At 42.8% G+C, this 27,786-nt stretch overlaps 1 protein-coding gene across 1 annotated transcript; it reads left to right on the top strand.

Annotated features, from left to right (window-relative positions):
- The first annotated feature begins 18,284 nt into the window (after positions 1-18,284).
- Positions 18,285-22,280, top strand: Defb129 (defensin beta 129). The gene is made up of 2 exons (XM_040746494.1): positions 18,285-18,360; positions 21,691-22,280. The coding sequence occupies exons 1-2, from the start codon at positions 18,303-18,305 to the stop codon at positions 22,128-22,130; spliced, it is 498 nt and encodes a 165-aa protein (XP_040602428.1). The 5' UTR covers positions 18,285-18,302; the 3' UTR covers positions 22,131-22,280.
- The last annotated feature ends 5,506 nt before the right edge of the window (positions 22,281-27,786 follow it).

The raw sequence follows: 27,786 nt of genomic DNA, 5'->3' as shown, positions 1-27,786 counted from the left end.
GTCAGACATGCATTTATCAAAAAGGAAAAGAACAGAAAAATCCTTTTTTAAAAGATTCATTTATTTTTATTTTATATGTATGAGTGTTTGCCAATATATACATCTGTGTACCACACACATGCCTAATGCCCATGGAGGCCAAGGCAAGGTATCAGATCCCCTAGAACTGGAGTTATAGACAGTTGGAAGCTGCCATGTGGGTGCTGGGAATCAAACCTGGGTCCTCTGCAAGGTAGATGGATGTCTGTGAGTTTGAGGCCAGCCTGGTCTGGTCTATAAAATGAGTTTTTGATTTCAGGCCAGCCAGGGCTACCTAATGTGATTCTATCTAGGAAGGAAGGAAGGAAAAGAAAAAACTTCCCCACTGAGAAGCACTCCTCATTGTTTTAGACATAAAATATTAGTTACAAATAACTGTTCAAATGTCTTAGAGCAGTGGTTCTCAACCTGTGGGTCACAACCCCTTTGAGAGTCAAATGACCCTTTCCACAGGGGTCATCTAAGACCATCAGAAAATACATATATTTATATTATGACTCATAACAGCTGCAAAATTACAGTTATGAAGTAGCAATGAAAATAACTTTATGGTTGGGGGTTACTACAACATGAGGAACTGTATTAAAGGGTCACAGCATTCATTAGGAAGGTTGAAAACCACTTTCTCAGATGAATAAATTTTCATAGTTCAGAAAGCATAGATTTAAAAACTAGCCAAAATTATATCCTTAGTCTATTCCTTTTCTATTATCAGAGCAAGAGTCAGAAAAATATACTTTTCCCAGTTGAAACTCTCCACCCAGTAATCCTGTGGTCCTCAGACAGCTCCCGATCTCCAGCGTGACACCTTTGAATGGCTGCCCAGCTTTCATTATCTTCCACTGAAATGCCAAACTTTGGATTTCAAGTACCACCTAGTGGCCAATTCTTTTCCCTAGTTGCCCAGGCATCCAGACTTCAATACTGTGTAATAACTCCACCGAAATGATATAAATCCATTGTTCTGCACGGTGCATAGACATCTAGAGACCTCAGCCTCAAAGGATGTGCCAGTGAGGCTGGAGAAACGGCTCAGCAGCGAAGGACACTCACTGTTCTTGCAGAGGACCCAGAAGACATGAATTTGCTCACAGCCACTTGTAACTCCAGTTCCCAGGAATCCAACAGCCTATTCTAACCTCCACAGGAGGAGCCAGGGAAAGGAGGATCCCAGGGGCTCATGGCCAGGCTGTCTAGCTAATTAGTGCATTCTATATTGGGTGAGATGCTGGATGTGGTAGCCACGACTTTAATCCCAGCACTCAGGAGGCAGAGGCTCTCTGTGAGTGCAAGGCCAGCATGGTCTACTGTGGTAGTTTGAATGTAATTGGCTCCCAAGAGCTCACAGGGAGCAGCATTATTAGGAGATGTGGCTTTGTTGGAATAGGCATGCCCTTGTTGGAGGAAGTGTGTTGCTGTGGAGGCAGGATTTGAGGTTTCATATGCTCAAGCCATGCCCCATGTCTCAGATGACTGTCAATGCTAGGATGGAACAGAAAGACCTATTGCTAGAGACCATAAACTTGAGTCAGAACATGGAGAAATCAAGTGAATACTGTCCCTGGAAGCATCTTCCCTATTGGATAGCTCTCACAGAGCTGGGAGGTGCTATGCATGCTACCAGAGAGGAAAGGTAATCGCCAGTCTTGCCCCACTGTGAATCCTGTGAGCTGCAATAACAGCTGGCCTGGCAGCGTATGACAAGAGCTAAATGGGCCATCTGCATTATACCAAGAGCTAAATGGACCATCTGCATTATACCAGGAACTAAATGGACCATCTACATTATACCAGGAGCTAAATGGGACCATCTGCATTATACCATTTTCTCCCCAGACTCAGAGATCACCTCTGAAGAGGGGCAGAGCAATTGTTAGAGCCAGAAGCAGAAGGTGACTACAAAGAAACAGTGTTTCTCATATTCATCAGGCAGTTGCATATAAAAACTCACAGGGGTTGTGACAGCATGCATAAGACCTGCACAAGATCAAGCCAAAAAGAAATTGCAGTGTGGAGAAAGGCACCAAGTTCTACCCCTTGCTCAGACACTTTTGGGAACTGATAGCTTCCGGGAGAAGGAATGTTGGTTTTCTTTAAGGTGGTGACTCCTAGTAAGATGACCACATTACAGGGAATGGACCCACGTGAAAGAGAGTTTGGGCAGCACAAATGAGTTATTTTATTTTAAAAAAAATTACTTGAGGGGCTGGAGAGACCTCTCATTGGTTAAGAGCACTTGTTGCTCTTGCAGAGGACTGCGGCGCCAGCACCACAAACTAGGTCCGAGATATCAAGAAAAGAAAGACCAGACGTCCAACTGTTTGTACTAAGAGAATGTATATGTTGCCTTTATTGCCAGGAGAATATGTGTGTGTGTGTGTGTGTGTGTGTGTGTGTGTGTGTGTGTGTGTGTGTGTGTTTTCATTGCAAGTGCTAAGAGGTCTCTTCCTGCTGTTAAGGGGCGCTGAAATACCATGGGGATCATGACAAAAAAAAAACCCAGAAACTTGTTAAAGTTCTTGTTTTTGTGGTCTGTAGGGCTGCATCATCTCAGCTGTTTTAGATGTTGGATCACCTGGGCCACTGCTTCAGGTGGTCTTGCTTCATCAAACCATACTAGTCTGGAAGGAACCCACAGCTTTTTATGTTCTGTGGAAACAAAAGCAAAAATTCTTTTCCCAAGTAACCTGTCCTTATATTTAAATTTAGAAGTCAAAGCATTTTCAAAACATGCAAGTTGGATTAATTTAGCAACACTAATAATCAAATGTCTTTTAGCAGTTTTTGTTCCTTTCTTAGCAATTAAACAATTTAAAGACACGACAACTGTACACAGTATCCAGACTCTCTGTGTATTTCTCATTTCATATACTTTTATCTTTTCCTTTTCTTTTACTTAATATCAGTACCTCCTTTATTAACTGTTACCAATTTTCAATTCACCCACTTTTAATCCATCCTCCAACTGAGGGCGATCTCTCAGGTTCCCCTTTCTTTCCTGACCTTGGTGTCAGGTGAAGGCCTGGAGATTTAATCCAATCCACCCTCCAACCTAGGGTGATCTCTCAGGTTCCCCTTTCTTTCCTGACCTTGGTGTCAGGCGAAGGCCTGTAGATTTAATCTAATCCACCCTCCAACCTAGGGTGATCTCTCAAGCAAACCCTGGAGATTTGACCATTGAATTTTACTGTTAGAAGATGAGGTACCTGTTCTTAATTCTTTTCTTTCTTGAGTCTCTCCTCTCCCGAGTCTTCTTTCTGGCCAATCTTTCCCAGTTTTTCCAAATCTCTCTGGATCTCGGTGGAACCTCCAATTGCAGCGCTAGCACCACAAGCTAGGTCCGAGATATTAAGAAAAGAAAGACCAGACGTCCAGCTGTTTGTACTAAGAGAATGCATATGTTGCCTTTATTGCCAGGAGAATGTGTGTGTGTGTGTGTCTTCATTGCAAGTGCTAAGAGGTTTCACCCTTGTAGGAGGGAGGAGCTTTATATACAGGTTTTCAGCATATTGGAAAAACCCCAGGTAGAAGAGATCATTGTTTTCCTCCTGCTGGATGTTGATGTCAGAGGGTCAAGGCTAGGGCAGTAAGCCAGGACTAGAAAACAGAAAGCACTTGGACTGGAAAACAAGTTACACTTGTAGGCTGACCGGCAACTCACAGAGACCCCATGGGGCTGGGGCCCAACAGAGGACCTGGGTTTAGTTGTACCCACATGATGGTTTACAACCATCTGATCCAGGGGGTCTGGTGCTCTCTTTTGACCTCTGTAGCAACAGGCATGCACATGGTATGCATACATACACGGAGGGAAAACACTCCTATGTGTAAAACAAATGAATCTAAATTTTTAATTTAAAAAAATTTTAAGTTAAAAATAAATTTAAAAAATTTAAGCACACAAAATTGGGTGGGTAGGGAAGTGAGGATAAAGTTTGGAGAAGTTTCAGGGTGGATTCATTTAAAATACACTGTATGAGGTACTCAAATAATTATAAGCATATTATTTTTAGGAAAAATTATATTAACCTTGCTGGGTGTGATGACATTGTTGGCAATATTCAAAGGCATTCTTACTTTTCAGGGCTGAGAGCATAGTTCAGTGGTAGAGTACTCACCTGGAATACATGAGGCCCTGAGTCTCATTACCAGCAATGAAAACCATAGATACTAGTTTTAAAAAATAATGACTAGGTTTTGCAGAAATGAAAGGTCACATTTATAGGCTACCTTAAAATACTTCAGCAGAAATATTAAATTCCTATTTTGCTGACAGAGTCAGGGAGAGAAGGGGGCATTAACTTCAAGATGACCCACCAGGCTTCTGTGGACAGTTAATACAAGGTTCACACAGGCAGCCCTGTTTAAACTAAACAGGTCACACCATAAAGCCAAGAGTCTCCAATGTTAGAAAAGAATGGTTAGGCAAGAGATGGGGTGATAGCAGAGGGCAGGAGATAGAGGATGGGGAGCCAGGTCTCAAAATATATTATGTACACATATGAGATTGCCAAAAAATTAATCAATAAAAGTGGAAGTTGAAATGAAAATAACTAATTACAATATGTTAAAATTTCCCCCCTGTGTGTCATATGTGTATGAATAGTATATTTAAGTAACTGTGAAAATATAGTAAGTTTAAAACATAATAGAAAATGCTAGGTGCAGTGGCATACACCTTTTTTTTGTTTGTTTGTTTTTCGAGACAGGGTTTCTCTGTATTGTTTTGGAGGCTGTCCTGGAACTCGCTCTGTAGACCAGGCTGGCCTCGAACTCACAGAGATCCGCCTGCCCCTGCCTCCCGAGTGCTGGGATTAAAGGTGTGCGCCACCAACACCCAGCAGGCAAACACCTTTAATTACAGCACTTAGGAGACAGAGGCAGATGGAGCTCTTTAAGTTCAAGGCCAGCCTGATCTACAGGACAGCCAGAAAGAGCTACATAATGAGACACTATCAAAACAAAAAGGAAGATGAAGAAAATAGTATATTCTAGATAGCTGGATCTTTTTTTAATACTGAGCAATTATTACTTAAGAATTAGTCTAGCCTTATTCTAGCCAGGTGGTGGTGGTGCAATCTTTAATCCTAGCACTCAAGGAGGCAGAGGCAGAGGCAGACAGATCTCTATGAGTTCCAGGCCAGCCTGGTCTACAGTGTGAGTTCTAGGACAACAGAGAAACCCTGTCTCAGGAAAAAAAGGGGGGGCGGGGGAATGCATATCTGAGGTAAAACACAGCGGATTAAAATCAACAATAAACAGAATAAACACAAAAATGTCAGGGAAAATTAATAAATGGGGATGAAATAGAGAAGGGAGTGAAGTTGGCTGTACAGTGTCAGTCTCAGGGCTGTAGAGAGGGCTCCGTAGTTAAGAACATGCCCTACTCTTACAGAGGCCCCAGGCAGCTCACAACCTCCTGTAACCCTAGTTACAAGAGGATCTGATGCCCTGGGCCCTCATAAACTCCCAGGGGGCACATTCTCGAGCGTGCACACTCTCTCTCTGTCTCTCTGTCTCTCTGTCTCTCTCTCTCTCTCTCTCACACACACACACACACACACAAATACAAAATCAATTCATTTTTAAAATAGTAATAATAGTGTCAGTCTTTTTGAAAACAATCATTGAAGATGTGAGTTGGGAAAACCTTAGTGTGGGCTGACAAGATGGCTCATTGGGTAAGCTTCCTGCCAAGCCTGATGCCTGAGTTCAATCCCCAGAATTTACATGGGGGAAGAAGAGAACCGACTCCCACAAGTTATTCTCTGACCTCACAGAAGCTCCACAATTGCTGTACACACACACACACACAAATAAATAAATGTAATATTTTAAAAAGAATGATATTAATGTACTAAATTTTGCTTGCTATTGCTGGCATTGGTGATTGTCTATCTTTAAAAAATAAAATTTTAGGGCTGGAGAGAAAGCTCAGTGGTTAAGAGCACTGGCTGCTCTTCCAGAGGACCCAGGTTCAATTCCCAGCACCCAAATAATAGCTCACAACTGTCTGTAACTCCATCTCCAGGGGATACAACATCCTCACACAGACATGGATGCAGACAAAACATCAATGAACATAAAATAATATATTTTAAAAATATATATTCTTAAAGGGGCTGGTGGTTAAGAACACTTACTGTTCTTGCAGAAGACTTTAGTTCAGTTCCCAGCACCCTCACGGTGGCTCACAAGCATCTGTAACTCCATTTCAGGTGACCTATGCCTTTCTGAGCCCCTGAGTTCTGTGAACACCTGCACACACACATGCACATAAAATTTAATTTAATTTTTTTAAGTTTTAAGCTGGGTGAAGTGGCACATGCCTTTGATCCTAACACTGGGAGTCAGAGGAAGGCAGATCTCTGTGAATTCTTGGCTGGCCTGGTCTACATAGCAAGTGCTAGGCCAGCCAGGGCTACATTGTGAGATTCTGTCTCAATAAATGAATGAATAAAGCTTTGCTCACCATTTTTGTGTACTGTGGAGGCCATCCACCTTGTTTTCTTGAGACAAGGTCCCTCACTGGCCTGGTGTATGAGGCATGGAAGTCTTTTGCTCATAGACATGCACAGGGGAACCTGGAATGTTCCTTCAAGGAAAGGAATGCAAGACCTGTTTCCCACTCACACACTGGACCAGATTGCTTTCCAGCCTGTGGCTGGAGGGAGACATTCCGGCGCTGCACCCTCCTCCATGACCGGTCTTGTAAACTTCCCTTTTTCAGTCCATCTATAGAACCTATCCTTTTTTCTTTTTCAGTTTTTGGTTTTTCAAGACAGGGTTTTTCTGTGTAGCCCTGGCTATCCTGGAACTTGCCCTGTAATCAGACTAACCTCAGAACTCAGAGATTCATCTGCCTCTGCCTCCCAAATATTAGAAGTAAAGGTGTGTGCCACCTATCTTTATGGGAGGTGCCACATGTACTTAACAAAGAGTTTTGATGTAGTCACATCTGATCTGTATTTAGCTTACTTTGTTCCTTAGAGAGATTTAGGTATGCTTTGTTGTACATGTGGGATTGAGTTAATCATTACAAGAAAAGATTACAATGAATACAAGTCAAGAACAACATGTTTCCCATTTACTTTACATGATTAAACATTTTACATATTACAGATGAAAAACAAAATTATCCCCAAGAACCCACACATGTGTTGGGAGTAGCCTTCCTGCCAGTCTGGTCCCAGAGCCGCATCAGTCCCAAATGAACACACAGGACGCTATATTAATTATGAAGCTGTTGGCCTTGCTAGTTTCTTACTGGCTAGCTCTGACTTAAGTATTTACTCCGTAATTGGTAATCTAAGTATTTCTCTTACCAGATAAAAGGGTCTAGACTTCTTACCCCTATGGCAGCTACATTATGACTCCGTGTTTCTCCTTCCCAGAATCCTGCTCGACTCCTAGTCCCACCTATCTTATTTCCCTATTGGCCAACAGTGCTTTATTCAACAACCAATAAGAGACAGATTTACAGAATGGCACCTCCCATCACACATGGTTAAACATTTATCTTCTAGACTTCTCATGGATCAGGAGATTTTCAGCCATAACCATCCATAGGCATTAGTTTTTATAATTGCCAGAAAAATAGCTTACTAGTTTCATTTTACATATTTTAGAGTCCAGTCCAATTAATTTAACAATCCATCCTTTGTTTTTTAACTACATGAAGTCATCATTGGAAACTTGTTTTAGCTATGATGCACACCAAAACACATAACACACTGCCCAGTGTCAAAAATGATTGCTTTTCTTGATCATTTACCTAAACCATAGTCTATAGAGCTCCTCAAGAGAAACTCTTAAGTCCTAACTGTGTGATACTCCCTCGGTCCCATTTCTACCCTCTGCAGCCCTTGTTTTATCAGGGGTGGGGGCAACTCCTTATTTGTAAGGAAGCATAGACTTGACAATGGTGGGAAGGACACTTCTTAAAGAACTCACTGAAATCATAGTAAGTTGTAGTAACTACAGAAATCATAGTACCATTAAATAAAGGGCAGGTTGATTATCTGTTCCACACTGATAACTGGAAGGTAGCATTAGCATGTTATTCGGGATCTGTAGATAATCACTACCCTAAATATTCTGTCCTAAGATCACTTGATGATCCCCAATGGGTAATACCTGAAATTACATCTAAAAATCTTATAGAGATTGCTTTTAATGCTTTCACAAATGGCTCTTCAAGAGAACCATGGCTAGAGAGCTAGAGAGATGGCCCAGAGGTTAAGAGCCCTGACTGTTCTTCCAGAGGTCCTGAGTTCAATTCCCAGCAACCCCATGGTGGCTCACAACCATCTGTAATGAGATCTGGTGCCCTCTTCTGGCCTGGAGGCATATATGCAGATAGAATACTGTATACATAATAAATAAATCTTTTTTTAAAAAGAGAGAGAACAAGGAGCTGAGGTCTTACATACAAATTCTACACCCTCCACAAAAAAAGACTGTACCTACCCCAGGTTGTACACTCAATCAGCTCTTATTAGATGTTTCTCAGCCATTGAATATTTTAGCCGACTCTGCATATTGTGCTCAAACTGTTTCTCTTTTAGAAACTGCAAGATTTAAACCCAAGCCCACTATTAATGTTTCATAATTCTTTTTTCCTGCTTCAGACATCTATTTGACAACAAACTCAACCTTTTTTTTTTTTTTTTTTTTTTTTACAAAACAGTGTTTTTTAGAGGCTGTTGGTCCAGCCCAGCCTCAAACTCACAGAGATCCACCTGCCTCTGCCTCCCGAGTGCTGGGATTAAAGGCATGTGCCACCATCGCCTGGCTTATGACAACAAACTCAACCTTTTTCATAACTCATACTCAAGATCATTCTAATTTGCCACAATATTAGCATCTACAATGATCACGATGATGGGCTGGCCTCCTCCTCATCCCTAATACTTTTTTTTTCAGGTCACCCAAAAATCTTATGGACTTCTTAATCAAAATGCAAAATCATTACAAATACTATTCTCATATGTCTGAACAGGCAGGACAAATATTGTGCCCCCCCCATGTCCTTGTTTTTTCACACCATTGCCCTCTGCTGGCAAAATTAAATATAACACCATTCAGCGGATATATTATTCATATCTCAGAATGTGGAAGCTTAAAATACATTCATGTAACAGTTGATACTGTTTCTCCTATGACTTTTGCTTCTTCTCACAAGGGCAAAACTCCCTCCAATGCCATTAATCATTTATTATACATCTTCTTTCTAGGATTCCCATTACAACCAAAACCTGATTATAATCCTGTTTATACTAGCAAACACTTTAAGGTATTTTGCAATTTATGGAATATTAATAATGTTACTGGAATCCCTTACAATTCACAATTTCAAGCTATTGTGGAATGACACCATCAAATACTTAAACAGAAATTTTAAAAAATAAAATGTGGGTATATACACCCACCTAAGTCCCGCATACTAGGTCGTGCTTACTTTAAATTTTTTTTTCAGTTTAAAGGATAATGCTTTCTTCTGCTGCCCAAATACATTTTTCCCTAAAGAGATACAGCCTAAAACATATGTTAAATGGAAAGATCTAGAAACTAATAGGAAGGGGCCAAATGTTCTTCTAATGTCAAGGAGAACTTATGCTTGTGTCTTTCCAGAAAATGAACAAAGTCACAGATGTCTCTTACTCCACTGATTCCAACCAGTACAACATCCCTGAGACTACCAGACAAGCAAAGTGTCCATAGATAGACAACCCATCAGGAGCAGATGTCCCAAGAGGAAGAATAAGCCAATAACTTAGGGAGATATCAAGACTTTAACTCATCAAGCTGAGACCTTGGAGAGACAACAAGGACACAATACTACTGTCTCAGTCTCTGGTCTATTGCTGTGAAGAGACGCCATGACCAAGGCAACTATTATAAGAGAAAGCATTTAACTAGGGGCTTGTTTACAGTCAGATGCTTAGTCCATTACCATCATGGTGGGGAGCGTAACAGCACGCAGGCAGGTGCTGGAACAGTAGTTAAGAGCTACATCCTGATTTCTAGGCAATGAGAGAGAACACCTGGGGCTGGTATGAGCTTTTGAAACCTCGAAACCCACCACCAGTGACACACTCTCTCTTAATCCTTCTAATCCTTTCAAATAGTGCCACTCCCTGGTGCCTAAACATTCAAATATATGAATCTGTGGGGGCCATTTTTATTCAGACCACCACAACTACTGACCCCAAAACGATGCTGTTACGTTTATTGACTATATGACGTGTTAATTCTCAGCTTGTTAGTGCAGAATCCAAATGCTTTTTAGCAGGAGGAATGAAAGGCATGCCTGTAGTAGGAAACAGCATGATGCTGTTTTACCATGCTAAAGATTGTTTTTATACTTTGGAACCAGTTGTCTGAACAAACGATAGACGAATATTTAGTCACATGAATGAAGAATACTTTGGTTAGACTAATCTAACTGATCAATCCAAATGCTATACTAGATTTTAGCATAATTAAGTACTCTTAGAAAGCTCTGATAGGGGAAAGTATAGTTGCATAAAGGTGAAGAAAGGGATGTGGTGACAATTTATGATTTATTAAAGCTTGCCTGAGGATTCAGAAAGCAAAGTTAGCCACAAGCCACAGAAGCCAGGCACACACATTTAATCCCAGCAGCCAGAGGCTAGGAGGTGGTGGCACACACCTTAAATCCTAGGACTGGGGATTAAGTTCAAGGCCACCCAGGGATCCAAGAGATTGGATTAGTCTAAAAGAGTAGCAGCGCTCACACATTTAATCCCAGCACTGGAGAGGTATAAACCATAGGAGCAGAGTCTTCAGTAGTCAGTATCAGGATTCATTCTCCACACATACTGAGCATAGGAAGGCACTGAAGTCTCAGGATTCCCCAGCCACGCTGGCAAGAGGCAACAGGATCAGTCCATTCAGCCTGAAGTAGAGGTAAGAGCTAGTGGACGGCCACTTGGCTTTTCTGTTCTTCAGTTTGAATTTTAAACCCCAATATCAGCCTCTGGGTCTTTTATTTATTGTGTTACATTTGGTCTTTTATCTATCCAAGTTACAAAGGAATATCTAATGTATTGCTCACTAAATTTGATTTTATTGTATCTAAACCAGTGCTAACTGTTGCCAATAGTTTATAAAATAATTTCTGGCTTCATTTAACACAAAGCAGTAAATGAGGACAACCGATTTATATCAGAGGAGACTCATCTATTCTGGGGCTCTTAAAAAGAAATTATATGGTATAGGAGTTACTCATATAAATTATACACAAATAACAGAGGACAAAGTAGAGTTCGCCCACACTCATATTCACCGGGTTTCCTGATGTGAAATGTTATTTTAAGATGGGTTACAATTGTTTATGCTGTGGAACATTTGTTTTAATGATGCAAAGATGTGTTACATCGTTTATGTTGCATCTGTTTAACTCTGTGAAGCTGTTACTTTGCTTGTTTAAAACACACACTGAAACTGAGAAGCTTCTGTAAAGCAAAGGACACAGTCAGCAAGACAAAAAGGAAGGCCACAGAATGGGAAAAAATATTCACTAATCCCACATCCGACAGAGGGTTGATCTCCAAAATTTACAAAGAACTCAAGAAGCAAGTCTCCAAAACACCAAAGGACCCTATTAAAAAGTGGGCTGCAGAACTAAATAGAGAGTTTTCAATAGAGGAGTCTAAAATGGCTGAGAGGCACTTGAGAAAGTGCTCAACACCCTTAGCCATCCGGGAAATGCAAATCAAAACAACTCTGAGATACCATCTCACTCCTGTCAGAAGGGCTAAAATCAAAAACACCAATGACAATTTATGCTGGAGAGGATGTGGTGAAAGGGGGACACTCCTCCATTGCTGGTGGGAGTGCCAACTGGTTCAGCCACTTTGGAAATCAGTATGGAGATTCCTCAGAAAAATGGGAATAAACCTACCACAAGACCCAGCAACTCCACTCTTAGGCATATATCCAAAAGATGCCCATTCATACAACAAAGATGTCTGTTCCACTATGTTCATAGCAGCTTTATTTGTAATTGCCAGAACTTGGAAGCAACCTAGATGTCCCTCACCTGAAGAGTGGATAGAGAAAATGTGGTACATCTACACAATGGAGTACTATTCAGCAGAAAAAAATAATGGAATCATGAGATTCGCAGGCAAATGGATGACACTAGAAGAAACCATCCTTAGTGAGGTAACCCAGTCACAAAAAGAGAAACATGGCATGTACTCTCTCATATATGGATTTTAGACATAGATCTGGGGAGTGCCAGCCTACAATCCTATGGCCAGAGAGTCAGGGAAACAGAAACTTTATTTAGTGGCTGATCGAAGAAGAGGCAGACTCCCTTGGTTAAGTACTGAGCCGAACTCAAGAAAGCCAGTAACAGAGAGGGAGGACTGATGATCAAAGGGATTAAGACTGGGCTGGTTTAACCCCCAGAAGCAGCTGACCAGACAAAGGTTAACTCTTGAATCCCAGGCATCAGCCTGGGAAGCCAGCATGGGACTGATCAAGACCCCCTGAATCTGGGTGTCAGTGAGGAGGCCTAGGGAATCTATTGAGCCTTGGGCAGCAGATCAGTACCCATCCCAAGTATACACACGGACTTTGGACTCCCATAGAACAATGTGAGGTGCACTCTCACCCCGAACTCTTGGGGAAGGGTCTAGGCCCTGCCCTATATGAAATGACAGACTATGCACACCCCCATGGAGGGCCTCACCCTCCCTGGAGAAATGAGGGGATAACGGGGGGGGGGGTGGAGGGCTCGGGAGGAAGGGAGGGAATGGGAGAGGGACCTGGAACTGACTTGTGAAGCAACCTTGTTTCTTATCTAAATTTAAACTGGAAAATAAAATTTAAAAAAAAACACACTGGTTTAATGAAGAACAGAGCAGCTCATAGCAAGGCAGGAGAAAGGATAGGAGGAGTTGGCAGAATAAATAGGAGAAAAAGAACGATCAAAAAGCAAGAGAGATCAAGGAATAAGAAAAGGGGCCAGCCATACAGCCAGCCATGAAGAGTGAAAGATTACAGAAGAAAAGGGAAAAGCCCAGAGGCAAAAGGTAGCTGGGATAATTTAAGAAAAGCTGACTAGAAGAAGCCAAGCTAAGGCTGGTCATTCATAAGAGAGAATAAGACTCTGTGTGATCTATTTGGGAGCTGGGTGGTGAGGCCCCCAAAGAGAAAAGAATAAAGAGTAAAAACAGCCACCGACAGTTTCCCCTGATATTCCTGTAAATGATGCTTTTTTATGACATTATTTATGCTTCAGATATACTTCTATCCCTCCTTATTGTAATTACTTTTCTAGTCATGTCCTTCTCTCTGCTAAACAGCTGCCTTTGGATGGACCTTTTATTGTGTGTGAAAATGTTTACACCTCTCTTCCTGCAGGTTATAAAGGTTTCCATGGGACTGTGATAATTTTTAGTATCTACACTATAATGGTTGCCACCACAATGGGTTTTTTATTACCAATCCTAAGAGTGATTTCTGGAATACAAAGAAATTTCAAAAATGGCCTGTAAGATTAGCAAAACTACTAATATTAGAGCAAAAATATTAGCAGAAGTTAACCAAGAGATGGGAATTGAGAACCGAAGTTTTACAAATAAAGTAAATTATTTGTTGCTCAAGCATAATCTTGGCTATCAACAGTTTTCTGGCTTGTGTTGCTTTACTGTGTCAGAGTTCTCTCATACTATGGATAGCCAAATTGATCATCTGCATAAGGAGAAAACAAAATTCCTCAGGGTGACCTTTGAATACACATCATGGCTAAAATGGCTTTCCCCTTTCCTTGGATCTCTGCTAGCTAGCTATTCTTATAACTCTGCTTTGCTTGCCTATATTAACTAATCATGCAAACAACACAGTAACTTTGACCTCTATTGAAGCCACAATTTTCTCTTTACAACACAAGCAGTGGGGAGATGTATGGAGCATGGATGTCTTCGTGCTCACAGAAATGCACTAGGGGAACCGGAATGTTAAACACACAGGGTCATTCCTTCAAGGAAGGAATACAAGACCTGTTTTCTGCCCTGATGTGCTTTTTAACTTGCTGACTTTTGTGCAACTGTGGGACTGGAGACTTTTCAGCACTGGACCCTGCTCCAGACTCTTCTCATAAACCTGCTTTTCTATAAACCAGGCAATCTATACAACCTATCTTGATAGAAAGTGCCACATGTGCTACACAAAAAGTCGTGTCTGATCTGTATCTAGCTTACTTTGTTCCTCAAAGAGATTTAGGTATGCTTTGTTGTGCATGTGGGTGTCCTAGTTAGGGTGACTATTGCTGTGAAGAGGCACCATGACCATGGCAACTCTTATAAAGAAAAAACATGCAATTGGGGTGGCTTACAGTTTCAGAGATTCAGCCCACCATCATCGGGAAGCACGGCAGCATGCAGGCAGACGTGGTGCTGGCTACATCTTGATATGCAAGCAACAGGAAATAGACTGTCTCACTGGTTATGGCTTGAGCATACATGAGACCTAGAAGCCCACCTCCACAGTGACACACTTCCTCCAACAAGATCACACCTACTGCAACAAGGCCACACCCTCTAATAGTGCCACTCTCTTTAGGAACATTGTCTTTCAAACCACCACATGTGGGATTGAGTTAATCAACACAAGAATAGTTTTGCTGTGCTTAAGTAAACCTAAAATAAACCACTAGGGGTCAGACTTTTGAAGTTTGAACCAATACCGGCTACTGAGTTTCACACTGATGTGTATTCTTACTGAAGGCCACAGAGACCCTTGAAGCCAGGGCTTACCAATTAGGCTAGGCTGACTGGCCAATGGGGACTCTGGATCCTCCTATATCCCACCCGTCCCCAGTGCTGGGATTACAAGCACATGCCACCCACATTCAGTGATGGGGATCAAACTCAGGCCCCCATATTTGCACAGGAAGCACTTTGCCATCTCCCCAACCCAAACTATCCACATCTTATGAAACATCAGTTTTACTGAAAATCGCTAACATGCTGCTTTCCCAGACTTGGATACTTGGCAGAAATTTTCTCAAAAATTAACAAAGCAGATTTGTCATTTCAAAACAAAAAATAGTTGGGAGTATTTGTTATCAGTGCTCTTACATTACAGTGTGTAGTTGATATTACACCATTAAGAAATGGTACCAAGGGCTGGCAGGCTGGGTTGGGGGTAAGAGCACTTGATGTGCAAGCATGAGAACCTAAGTTCAAATCTCCAGAGCCCACATTAAAAAATAAAGTTCCAGAACAGCCAGAGATACATAATGAGACCCTGTTTCAAAAGGCAAAACTAAACAAACAAAAGCAGATTTATCCATGTGGTGGTAAAACCCTTGGATCCCAGTATTTGGGAGGCAGAGGCAGGTGGATCTCTGTGAGTTTGAGGCTGACCTAATGTGGATAGTGAGTTCCTAAACAGTCAGGCCTATGTAGAGAGAACATTTTCAAAAAATTGGAGTCAAGGGGCTGGAAAGCTAATTCAGTGGCTAAGAGCAGTGGCTGCTCTTGTAGAGGTCTCTAGTTCAATTCCCAGAACCTACATTGCAGCTCGAAACCATCTGTAACTCCAGTTCTGGGGGACCTGATGCTCTCTTACGACCTCTGCAGGCACCAGCTATACATGAGGTACACAATATGGGTGCAGGCAAAACACACATTACATAAAATCAAAAATGAAAAGAAGTGATGTCAACACAAGTTAAAAATAAAAGATGTGAAGTTGGGAGGGAGATGGGATGAGGGAACTAGGGGGAGCTAGAGGGGTAGTGGTTAATGAATGGATATGATTAATATGCACTGTATAAACATATGAAACTTTCAAAGAAAAAATACTATTTTTAAAAATAACACAGAAGGGGGAGTGACGTCAGCGTTCCTTCTCCTTGAACCTTGATCTTTGTAACCACAATGACCAAGGCAGTAGAAGAAACTGGGAGTGGCTTCTGTTGCGGTGTTCCTTCTGTCTCTGTCCACCGTGCTAGGAGGACTCTTGGGCCACAGTGTAAGGTCCAGTGTAAACATGGCTGATGGAGACAGAATGGCCTCTAGCTCACAGCCTGTATCACATCACAGCTAGGATTGAAGCGAGTGGATTTCCAGGAGATGCCAGGCTTCAGGCTGTGAGTCTTCCATGCCAATGCCACAGACCATGATCACAGGGTTGACCCCCTGCTCAGCCCACCTATACTGTCAACAGGTAAAAACTCATGAAGAAAATAAGAAATGATGAAGAGATTAATAAATGATAATGGTTTTTGAAATCTCTGTGCTGTAGAGACATTTCTTCTGCAGCGGTGACGCTGTGATGGTGAGTCTAGAGGGTCTGCATGCGTCCTGATCATGTCTTTCCTAAGCACACATCAGTGAGGCCTGCTCCCTGGGGTCTGAGGCCCAGGAGGAATGCTGAAGCACACTGAAGCAACAGGATTTGTTTCAGCACATCTCATGAGTAACCCTACCTGGTGCTCACTGACCATACCACTCAAAGGTCAACGGGGACAGAAAGAGCCCTTTGGGGGAGTGGAGAGAGATAGCTCAATTGGTTTAATGTTTACCTTGCAAGCATGAGGACCCAAATTTAATGCCCAGAGCCCACGTTTTTTAAAAAAGCTAAGTATGGTGAACTGCACTTATAATTTTGAGGAAGGCAGAGAGATGTCTGGAGCTCTCTGCATAGCTAGCCTACTTGGTAAGTTCCAGGTCAGTGTGAAACCCCTACACAGCACCTATAACCTCCATCCACATGCACACACATCTGCACACACATGTACACAAGAGTCACACACACAAACTGGAAGGAAGAAAGGAAGGACGGAGAGGGGAGGGGAAGGAGGGGAAGAGAGTGGAGGGGAAGAGAGTGGAGGGGAAGGAGGGAAGGAAGGAGAAAGGGAGGAAGAGCTCCTTCTGTGTAACCATTGTTGCTTTTGTGTTAAGAAGCCAGTGGTGCAAGTCTTTAATCCCAGCACTCAGGAGGCAGCGGCAGGCAGATTTCTGTGAGTTCAAGGCCAGCCTGGTCTACAAAGCTAATTCCAAGAGGGCTGGAGGTACATAGAGAAACTGTCTCGAAAATAAATAAATACAAGAAAAAATTAATCAAGTGATTGTTTTCCAAGATTTATTTATTATATGTGTATGGGTGTCTTGTCTCCATGTGTATCTGTATACCACATGTGTGCCTGGTGCCCGCAGAGGCCAGAAAGATGGTGTTGGATGCCATGGAACTGGAGTTACAGACAGTTGTGAGTTGCCATGTGGATGCTGAGATTTGTACCTGAGTCCTCTGGAAGAGCAGTATTCGTTTGTAACCTCTGAGCCATCTCTCTAGTCCTAATTGCATACTTTTTGTAGAAGAAATGAACTTTGTGGTAAGTATTTTGAACAGAAGAAACTGAGTTATGAGACTGAGAGTGGAAAATTGGGTCTTGCCAATAGCCAGATCGGGCTCCTTTCAAATATGGAAGATGCAGTCAAATCTAAGAAGTCAGTGATTCGCATTTGTTGCTGTCTAAACAATGCTCAGACAATGAGTAATGCGTAATCTTAATCATAGCAATCATCTAACATTCAGCTCCTGGGGAATGTGTGGCCTTCCACACATTAGCTGTGGAAGCAACTGTGTCCTTCCACAAACATCTGCAGGCCTAGACTTGAAAAGCAGAGCTCCCTATTTGAAGTGCCTAGGTCCATCTCCTCTCCAGCCTGCTTCCTCTCTCTGGAGCTCCGGATAAAGCTACACTTGCCCTGTCCCGGTGTTAATAGCAGGAAGTGTGGAGCTGGAGAGACAGCTCAATGGTTAAGAGCTCATTCTGTGCTGCAGAGAACAGGAGATCTGTTCCCAGCACCCACAACTCACACCCACTTTTAAAGTGAGCTCCAGAGGATCCAATGTCCTCTCCCGGCCTCTGAGGCCACTGCACTCATGCACATGTACCTGCACATGCCCACAGACACATACATGTATGGTTAAAAAGAAAACCAAAACCTTTCAAATAAAAGAACAAGTAGTATGAAGAGCATCCTTTCTTTCTTGTCTTAGATATATTGTGTTCCCAACACAAAGAGTAGCAACAAATACACATTTGCTGACAAACTTATCAAGTAGAATCAGAGAAAATTCAGCTCCTCTGAGCAGCATGCAGACCTGTTTTAGCTGCACTTCACTGCTCATGGCCCAAGGCCATAAGAGTCCAATAAAGGCCAGAGCTCAAGAACACCAACCCAGGTCCAAGGCTTCGCTGCTACCACCCAGCCATGAAGCTCCTTTTTCCTCTCGTTGCCAGCCTCATGCTGCAGTATCAGGTGAAATCAGGTAAAGTCGGTTCCTAGGTTTGGGGGTGGTTGATGTGAGGAAGCAGGACTGGGCTGCCCATGGTGCTAGGACCCCTAAGAGATGCTGAAAGAGGACATGCCCAAAAGAGATGCTAGAAAGCTGACCCAGCCCCTAGACTGTGTCTGATGGAGATGCCAAGGAGTCACAAGGAGAGTGTGGTGTTGTTTGTATATTCAGAAACTGTCTGGCATATTATGCAGCTCTCCTACTCTGTGTTTGTATGTATGTGAGTACTATTTCTGACTTAATCATCCTTATATTTCTAAAATCTGTGTGCGTGTGTGTGTGTGTGTGTGTGTGTGTGAGAGAGAGAGAGAGAGAGAGAGAGAGAGAGAGAGAGAGAGAGAGAGAGAGAGAGAGAGAGAGGCTAATACAGTGTGGTATGGGGGGCACTAATACGGTGTGGTGTGTGTGTGAGAGAGAGAGAATATACAGGCTCATGAATGTAGAGGACATCGGTGTCAGTCTTGTTTGAGACAGGGGTCTTTGGTTGTCACTGTGTGCACCAGCTAGCTGGCCCATAGGCGTCTGAGAATTCTCCTGTCTCCACCTCCTGTTGCACTGTAGGACACTGGGATTCCAGAGGCCTGCACCACTGCATCTGGATTTACATGGACTTTACAGAGCAGGACTTGGGTCCTCATGCTTGCACACCAAGTGTTTTACCCCCTGAGCTTTCTCCCCAGCCCCATTCAAAACCATCTCTTCACGCAAAGGTTCAGTGGGCACAGATTTCTGTGTACAAAGGATGAAATCCCAGCCTCTGTGTTCTAAAACCTTCTCAGGATTTAATAAGCAGGTCTATGTCTCCATGTCAGCTTTTCCGGAGTTTTATGATTTCTCTCAGTCTCTTTCTTCCTGGAAACCTTCCGACTACCACGAGGGTGTCTGGGGACACATGATAGCACATGACAGGACAGAGCCTTGAAAAGGAAGGAAAAAGATGGAGGCTTGTTTCTGTGAACAAGAAACACCCAGCTACTTGGAGTAATCATAATGAGTCAAAGGAAACAGTCAAAAATGTTTGTAATGTTTTCATAGACAGGCAAGCCACTTAAACATGTCGAGCTTCAAAACTGACAGCAGTGTAATGGACAAATCAATGCGACTGTTTCTAGTCCTAAAATGTTTGTGTTTTGTGCCCCTTGGGAGAAAGAACAATGTAAAGATGTATGAGAATAACAAAACAAATACATATGTGAAAATAGCCTTTGAAACCATGTTTTATTAACATATTCATTATATATAATAATTGGATTCCATTGTGACTTCATATGTATGTAGGGTATTTTACCATATCCACTCCCTACCCTCTTTTACCCCTCCCACTCCTGCTTATCCCCACTCCTCTCTGCTCCCTAAAGTCCCCTTTCTTCTTTTTTTTTTTTTTTTGGTGTCACAGTGAGTTTTATTAGGTTTGCTTTCAGAAGGATGGGCCATGGGCTATTTATAGGAGTATGGGCAACTTATCAGTGGCTACACCATAGAAGAAAATCTCTCTCTTTCTTCAGCCATTCTTCAGCCATTCTTCAGCCACCTAAAGATTCTCAGGGAGAGCAGAAGGATGTTGGTAGACAATCTTGTGCAGGTTGTTATGGGCGCTATAATCTTTGGAAATTATCTGATGCTAAATAAATCACTTCCGATATACATAAAATTGATAAGGTGGGTAATAGAGGAAGAAAAGTTCTCTTAATTGAGGGAAAACAGTGAGACATTGGGATGGGACTTTCCACAGATGAAGAGGAAGACCAGTGGGGAACTGAGCTAGAGATAATAACAGAGAAGCTACAGTAGCAAAGACCTCTGATGGACAGAGTATCTACATGCAGTGAGCGACAGAATGCCAAGTCCCAGGAACAACAGGTCCAGCGATTGACAGGAAGGTCAAAGCCCTATTAATTTTGTTTTAAAATTCTTTCTTGGTTTATCTTACTTAATATAAGTCCCTCCATTCCACTTATTTTCTTGCAAATTATCATTTCGTTCTTCTCCGTGACCACACAGAGAGAAGAGTACTGAATACCATCTCATGTGGAAGCTAAAAGAAACAGTGAATCTGAATATACCACTGACTGCCCCTTGCTTGGACAGGGGAAGGCTTGCTTTGATCAGCACACACTGAATGCACGTGCTGAAATCTCACGCTGAATTCACTAATGTACACAGCTAGCATATGTTAAATAGTAATTGTAATTCTTTCCTGGATTAGGTGTATGGCAGGTTTAGTTGACATTGGTATTTTGTAGGATTATAGAGGGGGATGGAAGGCTCTGCTGGTGTAGATGATGCAAGATAGGAAGTCAGAGTAACGCTGTCTTAGGGCTGGAGATGTAGCTCAGAGGGAAAGTGATTGCCCCAAAGCCCTGTATCACCAAACAGAAAGGAAGGGGAGGGAGAGAGGGAGGGAGGGAGAAAGGGAGGGAGGGAGAAGGGAGGGAGGGAGGGAGGGAGATTCTGAAATGGAGTACTTGGGCTTTATACCTTTCCTTTCTCTTTATAGCCTTGGTGTGCATGCTGTGTGCATGCAAGTGTGTGTGTGTGTGTGTGTGTGTGTGTGTGTGTGGTATCCTCAGATTACATTCACCTTGTTTTTGTTGTTTTGTGTTCTTCTTAAGACAAGGCTTCTCTGTGTAGCCCTGGCTGGCCTGTAACTCTACATAGACCAGGCTGGCCTCAAACTCACAGAGATCCACCTGCCTCTACCTCCCTAGTGCTGGGATTAAAGGCCGAACCACCGTAGCCTGACTCATCCTCTTGTTTTTTTAAGACAGGCTCACCAATCAGGTTAGGCTGGCTGGCCAGTGAACCCCAGGGACTTGTCCTCCTCTGTATCCCCACACATACTACCACACCTGTCTTTGGAGATAGATTCTTAGTATTGAGCTCACTTCCTTATGCTTTCAGGGCACTTTGCCAACTGAGCTATCTCCCTAGCCCATCCTTGGATGTTTTTAAATTTGAAACAGGGCTAGCCTGGAACTTACTATGTAAACCAGACTGGCCTCAAATTCATAGAAATCTCCCTGTCTTTGCCTCCCAAGTGCTGGGATTAAAGGCATGCACCACCAAGCCCCTCCACTCTCTGATTTTTAAAGTTACTCAAGTAAAGGAGACTGAACAAGAGGTTTCCTTTGGGCTCCACAGTGTACAGTGACTTTCCAGGTCTGCACCCAAGGCGCCACCGTCATCAAACACTGTTCCCGAAGGTCAACAAACTCCTCTCATTCTAACCCTCTCCCACCAGCAGTCTGAACATCATCTAATGATTAACCTTGACCCAGTGCTTTCTCTTCCTCCCCCATGTAGCATTTGTGGCCATGAAAAGATGTTTAATGGGCTTTGGGAAATGCAAAGACAACTGCTTTGCCCAGGAAATTGAGATACAGACCTGCAAATCCAAAAAATGCTGTGTTGGCCCCAAAGTGACTGAACTGATTAAAAGCTACCTGCGACATGAAATACCCCACATACCTGACAAGGACATCGTGGAGATGCTGAAGAGTGAAAAGAGTTCCAGAGAAAAGACGCAAAGAAAGCACGCCTTAGCTGCACTCTCCGAAGCCCAAGATGCCAGCCCTTTGCTTGGTATCAACTCTGCCATTGTCCCAAATGCCTCCCCTGTGAAGTTTGTCACCTCTAGGACTGGGAGACGTGGCTTGGGCAGTACTGTTTCCACCAAGAGGCACATGAAACCAATGAGGGGTTCTTCCAGGGCTGTCCCTCAGCCCGGACCTGGACCATCTTAGACGTGGCCAGCACTCCCACTGCAGCAGGGAAGCAGATGGGCAGGGAAGTGGGTCTTTCTCCTAGGGTGTCAGGCTCCTCTCTACCTCCACAGACATTAAAATAAGACATAACTGTTCTGCCAGCAAACTGATAATAAACACTGTTAAGTCACTTCCAGTTTGTGTAGTGTTATCATTCTTGCAGGAATCCCCCGGAGGACAGTGCTGGAGAGGGATGGAATTTTAAGTTTAGATGCCAGGATAGAGCAAGCCCCAGCTCAGCAAGTACCGAGCATCAGACCCCCTCCGGGACTCTCATTTGATGGACTTTCCCTGTGGCAATGGGAAAGAAAGGCTAAGAAGGAAAGGCTCTCTCGTGGATGTTAAGGAAAGGGCCCCTGTACAGCCAGCCAGAGTACTGGCAAAATGGAAGCTGGTCAATATGTGAGACCAGTACACAAATTACTCTGACATTTTTCAGTTGTGCAGCCTAAAACAAATCACTTATCCATGCATTGCCATCAATTTACTCATTCATTAGTGGAGATGTCAACATTTTAGCACTCACAAGAATTCAGCAATCTCAGACTACACAGCCTTTCTCTGTCCATGTGACAACCGCATAGCCCTGGATTCCAGTCTTAGAAAAGCTTTATTGCAATATCGTTGATATAAGACACCCGCATGTGTTTCTCTGGTATTACCAGGTAAGTTTGGCACATACAAACCTCAGTGAAGTTGTTATCAGGGGTGGAGGCTCTGCTACCCATGGCTTCCACCAAAGACTAAAACAAAATCAGAAGACAGAAATTAATGGTGTCCTTGTTCCATTTTGTTGTTTTAATAAGCTACCTAACAAAAAAACACTTTGAGGAGGAGGGCGCTTGAGGGCTTCCAGTTGGAGTTATAGTCTGTGAGCATGGGAAAGTCAAGGCAGGAACTTGAAGCAGGTAACCATATCCAAGTCAAAAAAGAAAGGAAGGAAAGAAGGCCTGTGTGCATGCTGGTACACTCAATAACTCTGCTCCTCCATAGTGCAGATCCCAAACCAGGAATGCTGCCGCCCTCTGTTAGTTAACATAAACAATCTCCCATGTCAGGGCTGGGGTGCAGCTCAGAGGTAAAGTATCCATCAAGCATATGAAAGCCTGGATTTAATCCCAGCACTGCAAAGACGCACTTAAGCCCTACTCCGAGTGCTCAGTCAGTACGCACCATGGCTAACTATTCTGTCCAAACTGACTCACCCTAACTTGGAAGCTCCTGCTCCATCCTGGTTAATCTCACTTGAAATTCGGTAAATACAGGTGCCTTAGGCCATAACTTGATGGCTTTGTCCCCTCTGCCCCACTGCTTCTGCCCATTGGCATGTCCCTGTTCCTCAGGCGTGATGTTCTTGCCTCTGGCTTTGGCGTCTCCTGTTTCTATCTTCAGTGACCTTGAGCAACCCAGAATCTCCCACTATTGAGAAGTGAGCGGGAGAGAGGAGAAGCCACAAGAGACACCTGCTTTAAAGGGCAGAAATTCTCCAGTGGATGTCTGTGGGTAGACGGGGGACAGTTGTGAATTGAGGCCACTCCAGTGTTGCTCAAATTTGAAAGTTCATTTGGGGACCACTTCAATATTTGTACCTAATACAAAAAGCAGGATCTAGAGAGATGGTTCAGTGGCTAAGAGTGCATACTTCTCTTGCAGAAGACCCAGGTTCAGTTCCCAGCGATCATGTCAGACTCACAGCTGCCTGAAACTCCAGCTCCAAAGGATTTGACACCTCTGAGCTTCTCAGGCACCCACACATACGTGCTCACACACCCCAGACATACACACATAAATTTTAATACACACACGTGTATATATGACATGACATATATACACGTATATGTCAAAACTTGGAAAGCAACCCCTAAAAATTAAAGAACCCAAATTAGCCAGGCATAGTCACGCACATTTATAATGCTAGCACTCAAGAGGCTTGGGTAGGAGGACTGTGAATCTGAGAGCAGCATGAGTTACATAATAAGACCCATTTTCAAAAAAAATGAGAAAGGAAATGAGGTGAGATGAAGATGGTAAATCGTATGTGGGCCAGTGGCTTTAACCACACCCACACACATTGGAACTCTTTTCAATGACTTGAAAGGGAGCTGTGGGGCAGACTGTGTGTGAAACAGCCTGAGGACAGCAAGAACTACAGACTGTTCTCCTGGGTCACATAGGCAGAGAAAAGAAGTGTAAGGCTAAGTCAGAATTCTCCAATCCCAATTTGAGCTCATAACTGGGGGAGGTGCTCTTTGAGACAGTCTCATGCTATATATAACCCAGGCTGACCTGGAAATCACCATGTATCCCAGAATGGTCTCAAGCTTTCATTGATCCTCCTGCCTCAGCCTCTAGAATACCAAAGTGTCATTCCACACCTAGCAACACTATTTTCATCCCTGTCCAATGAACAAGCATAGAAATATTGAGCAGCCAGAACACTGATTGCAACGGCCACATGTCTGTAACCTCTGAGTCCAATTCCCCAAAGTCGCATGGAAGTCACGACTTCTTGGCTTAAAGCAAATATACAAAATATACCTGGAATATTTTGCTGCACTTGAGAAAAGCATTATGGGTCCCATCAAAAGAACAAAGGAGGAGCTGGAGAGATGACTCAACTGTTAAAAGCACTTGCTGCTCTCCCAGAGGACCCGAGTTCAGTTCTCAACAATCATGTGGGCGTCTCACAGTCACCTGTGACTCCAGCACCAAGGAATACAATGCCCTCCTCCAGTCTCCTTTGGCACCTCACTCATGTATGGGCATGCACATACACACACATACAGACACATATACACACACCCATACACATATGCACACACAAATACATATAGATTCTTATATAAATATACATACAATATACACACATGTACATACATACACACACACAGCTAAAAATAAATCTTCAAAGAACAAAGGAATCAACTTAAGGAGGGTTTACTTGGCAGAGATGGGGAAATGTAGCCTCAATAAAAATAAAAACCAGCTGGGGGTGGTGGCACACACCTTTAATCCCAGCACTCAAGAGGTGGACACAGGTGGATCTCTGTGAGTTTGAGGCCAGCCTGATCTACAGAGTGAGTTCCAGGATAGCCAGGACTAGGACTACACAAAGACCCTGTCTCAAAAAACAAATGAAAATTTTTTAAAATTAGAAAAAATACAAACCATGTACATTATTCACAGTAGCCAAGATATAGAATCATCCTAAGTATCTATAAATGGGAAAGCTGACAAAACAATGTGGAATTAAGTCTTTTTTAAAAAGGGGGTCCTGAAGGCTGGAGAAATGACTCATTGGTTAAGACCACTGGTTGCTCTTGCATAGGACCCAGGTTTAATCCCCAGCACCAACATGATAGCTACCAACCATCAGTAATTCCAGTTTCAGGAGATCCATTGCCCTCTCTGGCTTCATCAGACATCAGAAATGTACATGGTGTACATACATACATATATGCATACATACATACATACATACATGCATGCATGCAGGCAAACATTCATACACATATTTTTGCAGTTTATTAATTTACTTTTTACATTTCAATCCCAGTTCCCCCTCCCTCCTCTCCTCCCACTCCCTCTACTCCTCCCTTCTCCCATCTGCTCCACGGAGAGGGTAAGGCCTCCCCTAGGAAGTCTACCAAGTCTGTCCCATCATCTCCTTGAGGCAGGACCAGGCACTTCTCCACCCCCACACCCCTGTGTGAATCTGGGCAAGGTGTCTCTCCATATAGAATGGACTCCACTAAGTCATTTTGTACATTAGTATTAGGTCTTGGACACACTGCCAGTGGCCTCATATATTGTCCCAGCCACACCATTGTCACCTATATTAATGGAGTCTAGTTTGGTCTTACTCTGGTTCCTCATTTATCAAACCTGAGTCAATGATCTCTCACTATCTCAGGTAAGCTGATTCTGTGGGTTTCCCCATCATGGTCTTGACTCCTTTGTTCATATTTTTGCTCCTCCCTCACTTTGACTGTACTCCAGGAGCTTGGCCCATTAGTTAGTTGTGGATTTCTGCATCTGCTTTCTGGGGTTATGGTTTGTAGGCTAGGTATCTTTTGATTTATGCTTGGTATCCACTTATGAGTGAGTATATCCTATATTTATCTTTCTGGTTTTGGGTTACCTCGCTCAGGATGTTTTTTTTCTAGTTCTGCCCATTTGCCTGCAAATTTTAGCATGTCATTGTGTCTTACCACTGAGTAGTACTCCATACACATATTTATTTTATTTTATTATGTGTTGGGTGTTTTGCCTGCATGTATGTCTATGTACCACATATGTACCTAGTACCCATGGAGGTCAGAAGAAAGCATCAGATCCCCTGGGACTGGAGCTGCAGATGGACCTGAGCTGCCATGTGGGTGCAGGGAATTGAACCCAGGTCCTCTAGAAGAGCAGTCAGTGCTCTTAATCACTGAGCCATCTTTCCAGCCCCACACATAAATTTTTTAATTAAAATAAATCTTTATCTTGTTAAGGCCTGGTATAGAGCTGGGAGGTAATGGTACACCTGTCTCAGAAACAGACAGACAGACAGACACTGTTTTCATAACCTCAGATGAGTTAGATGTAAGCAATAAACATTAACGGTTGATAGAATCGTCACAGATGAAACAAAAACATTTGCTTCTCTCTGTCTGTCTATGACAAGATCTTGCTACACAGCTTAGGCTGGCCTGATCTTCTTGCCTTCCCCTCCAGAGAGTTAGGATTGTTATAGATGACTACTAATCTGTATTTCTTAATATCATAAATAGCTTTCAAAGACAAAAATTTTACAGTCTTTTAAAATGAGTTGCATAGGTACAATACCTTAAACAAGAGTAGAAACATATATACAGTATAACAAAAATAACCTTAAATTTGTACCAATATATAAAAATTCATACCAATGTAAAATGTTCAAAAGTGGACTCAACAATCCACTCTTTCATCCATAATTTCTATACTATATCCCCTCCCTTTTCCTTTCAGAAAGAGGTCTCTGAATCTAATCTCCTTTGTTTAGCTTTCTCCCTGATCATGACCAGTAACAATTTATAATAATCAACCCCCCTAAATGATGACAAAGATCCATAATCCACCAAATGACCAAAAACCACCCACCCCACCTTTTGGGAATGTGGGTGTCGTGTTCTCTAGACTGCTTCCTGTTATCTGAGGCGATGGCATCTTTGGGGGATCTTGAGACAATTGAGATAATGGTCAAATTCTGGGGAAACTAGCCATAACATTTGTTGTCCAGTCTTGGTGCAATGGGAAAGTGCACAGCTTATCTGCGGTCCTGGCTAGAATAGTCTGTGAGACTGGACTACCTCAGCAGCAGCCTTGAAGCTGTTCTGGATGCAGAACTTTGAGGAAACTGCAACAGAGCCACTCTGAGAGGCTGGACCATCTGAGCCACCCATTTTCATTAGTGTCCCCTTGCTCTGAAAACATACAAACTTTCAAATCTGTGTTTCATATCTGTATTAATACAAGTATGAACTTATTTTTTGTTTTATGCTTGAATGGGTACAATATATGTCATGTCTTGCAGTTTTTTTTCTTGATTTATGTTTTTTATGTCTGTAGCCAGGATTCTGGGGGGGGAGTGGTGGTCTTCCCCGATCAAACC

The sequence above is a fragment of the Mesocricetus auratus genome, unplaced genomic scaffold (assembly GCF_017639785.1).
Source record: "Mesocricetus auratus isolate SY011 unplaced genomic scaffold, BCM_Maur_2.0 Super-Scaffold_100004, whole genome shotgun sequence".
Lineage (NCBI taxonomy): Eukaryota > Metazoa > Chordata > Mammalia > Rodentia > Cricetidae > Mesocricetus > Mesocricetus auratus.
This window is presented reverse-complemented; position numbering and strand designations above follow the sequence as displayed.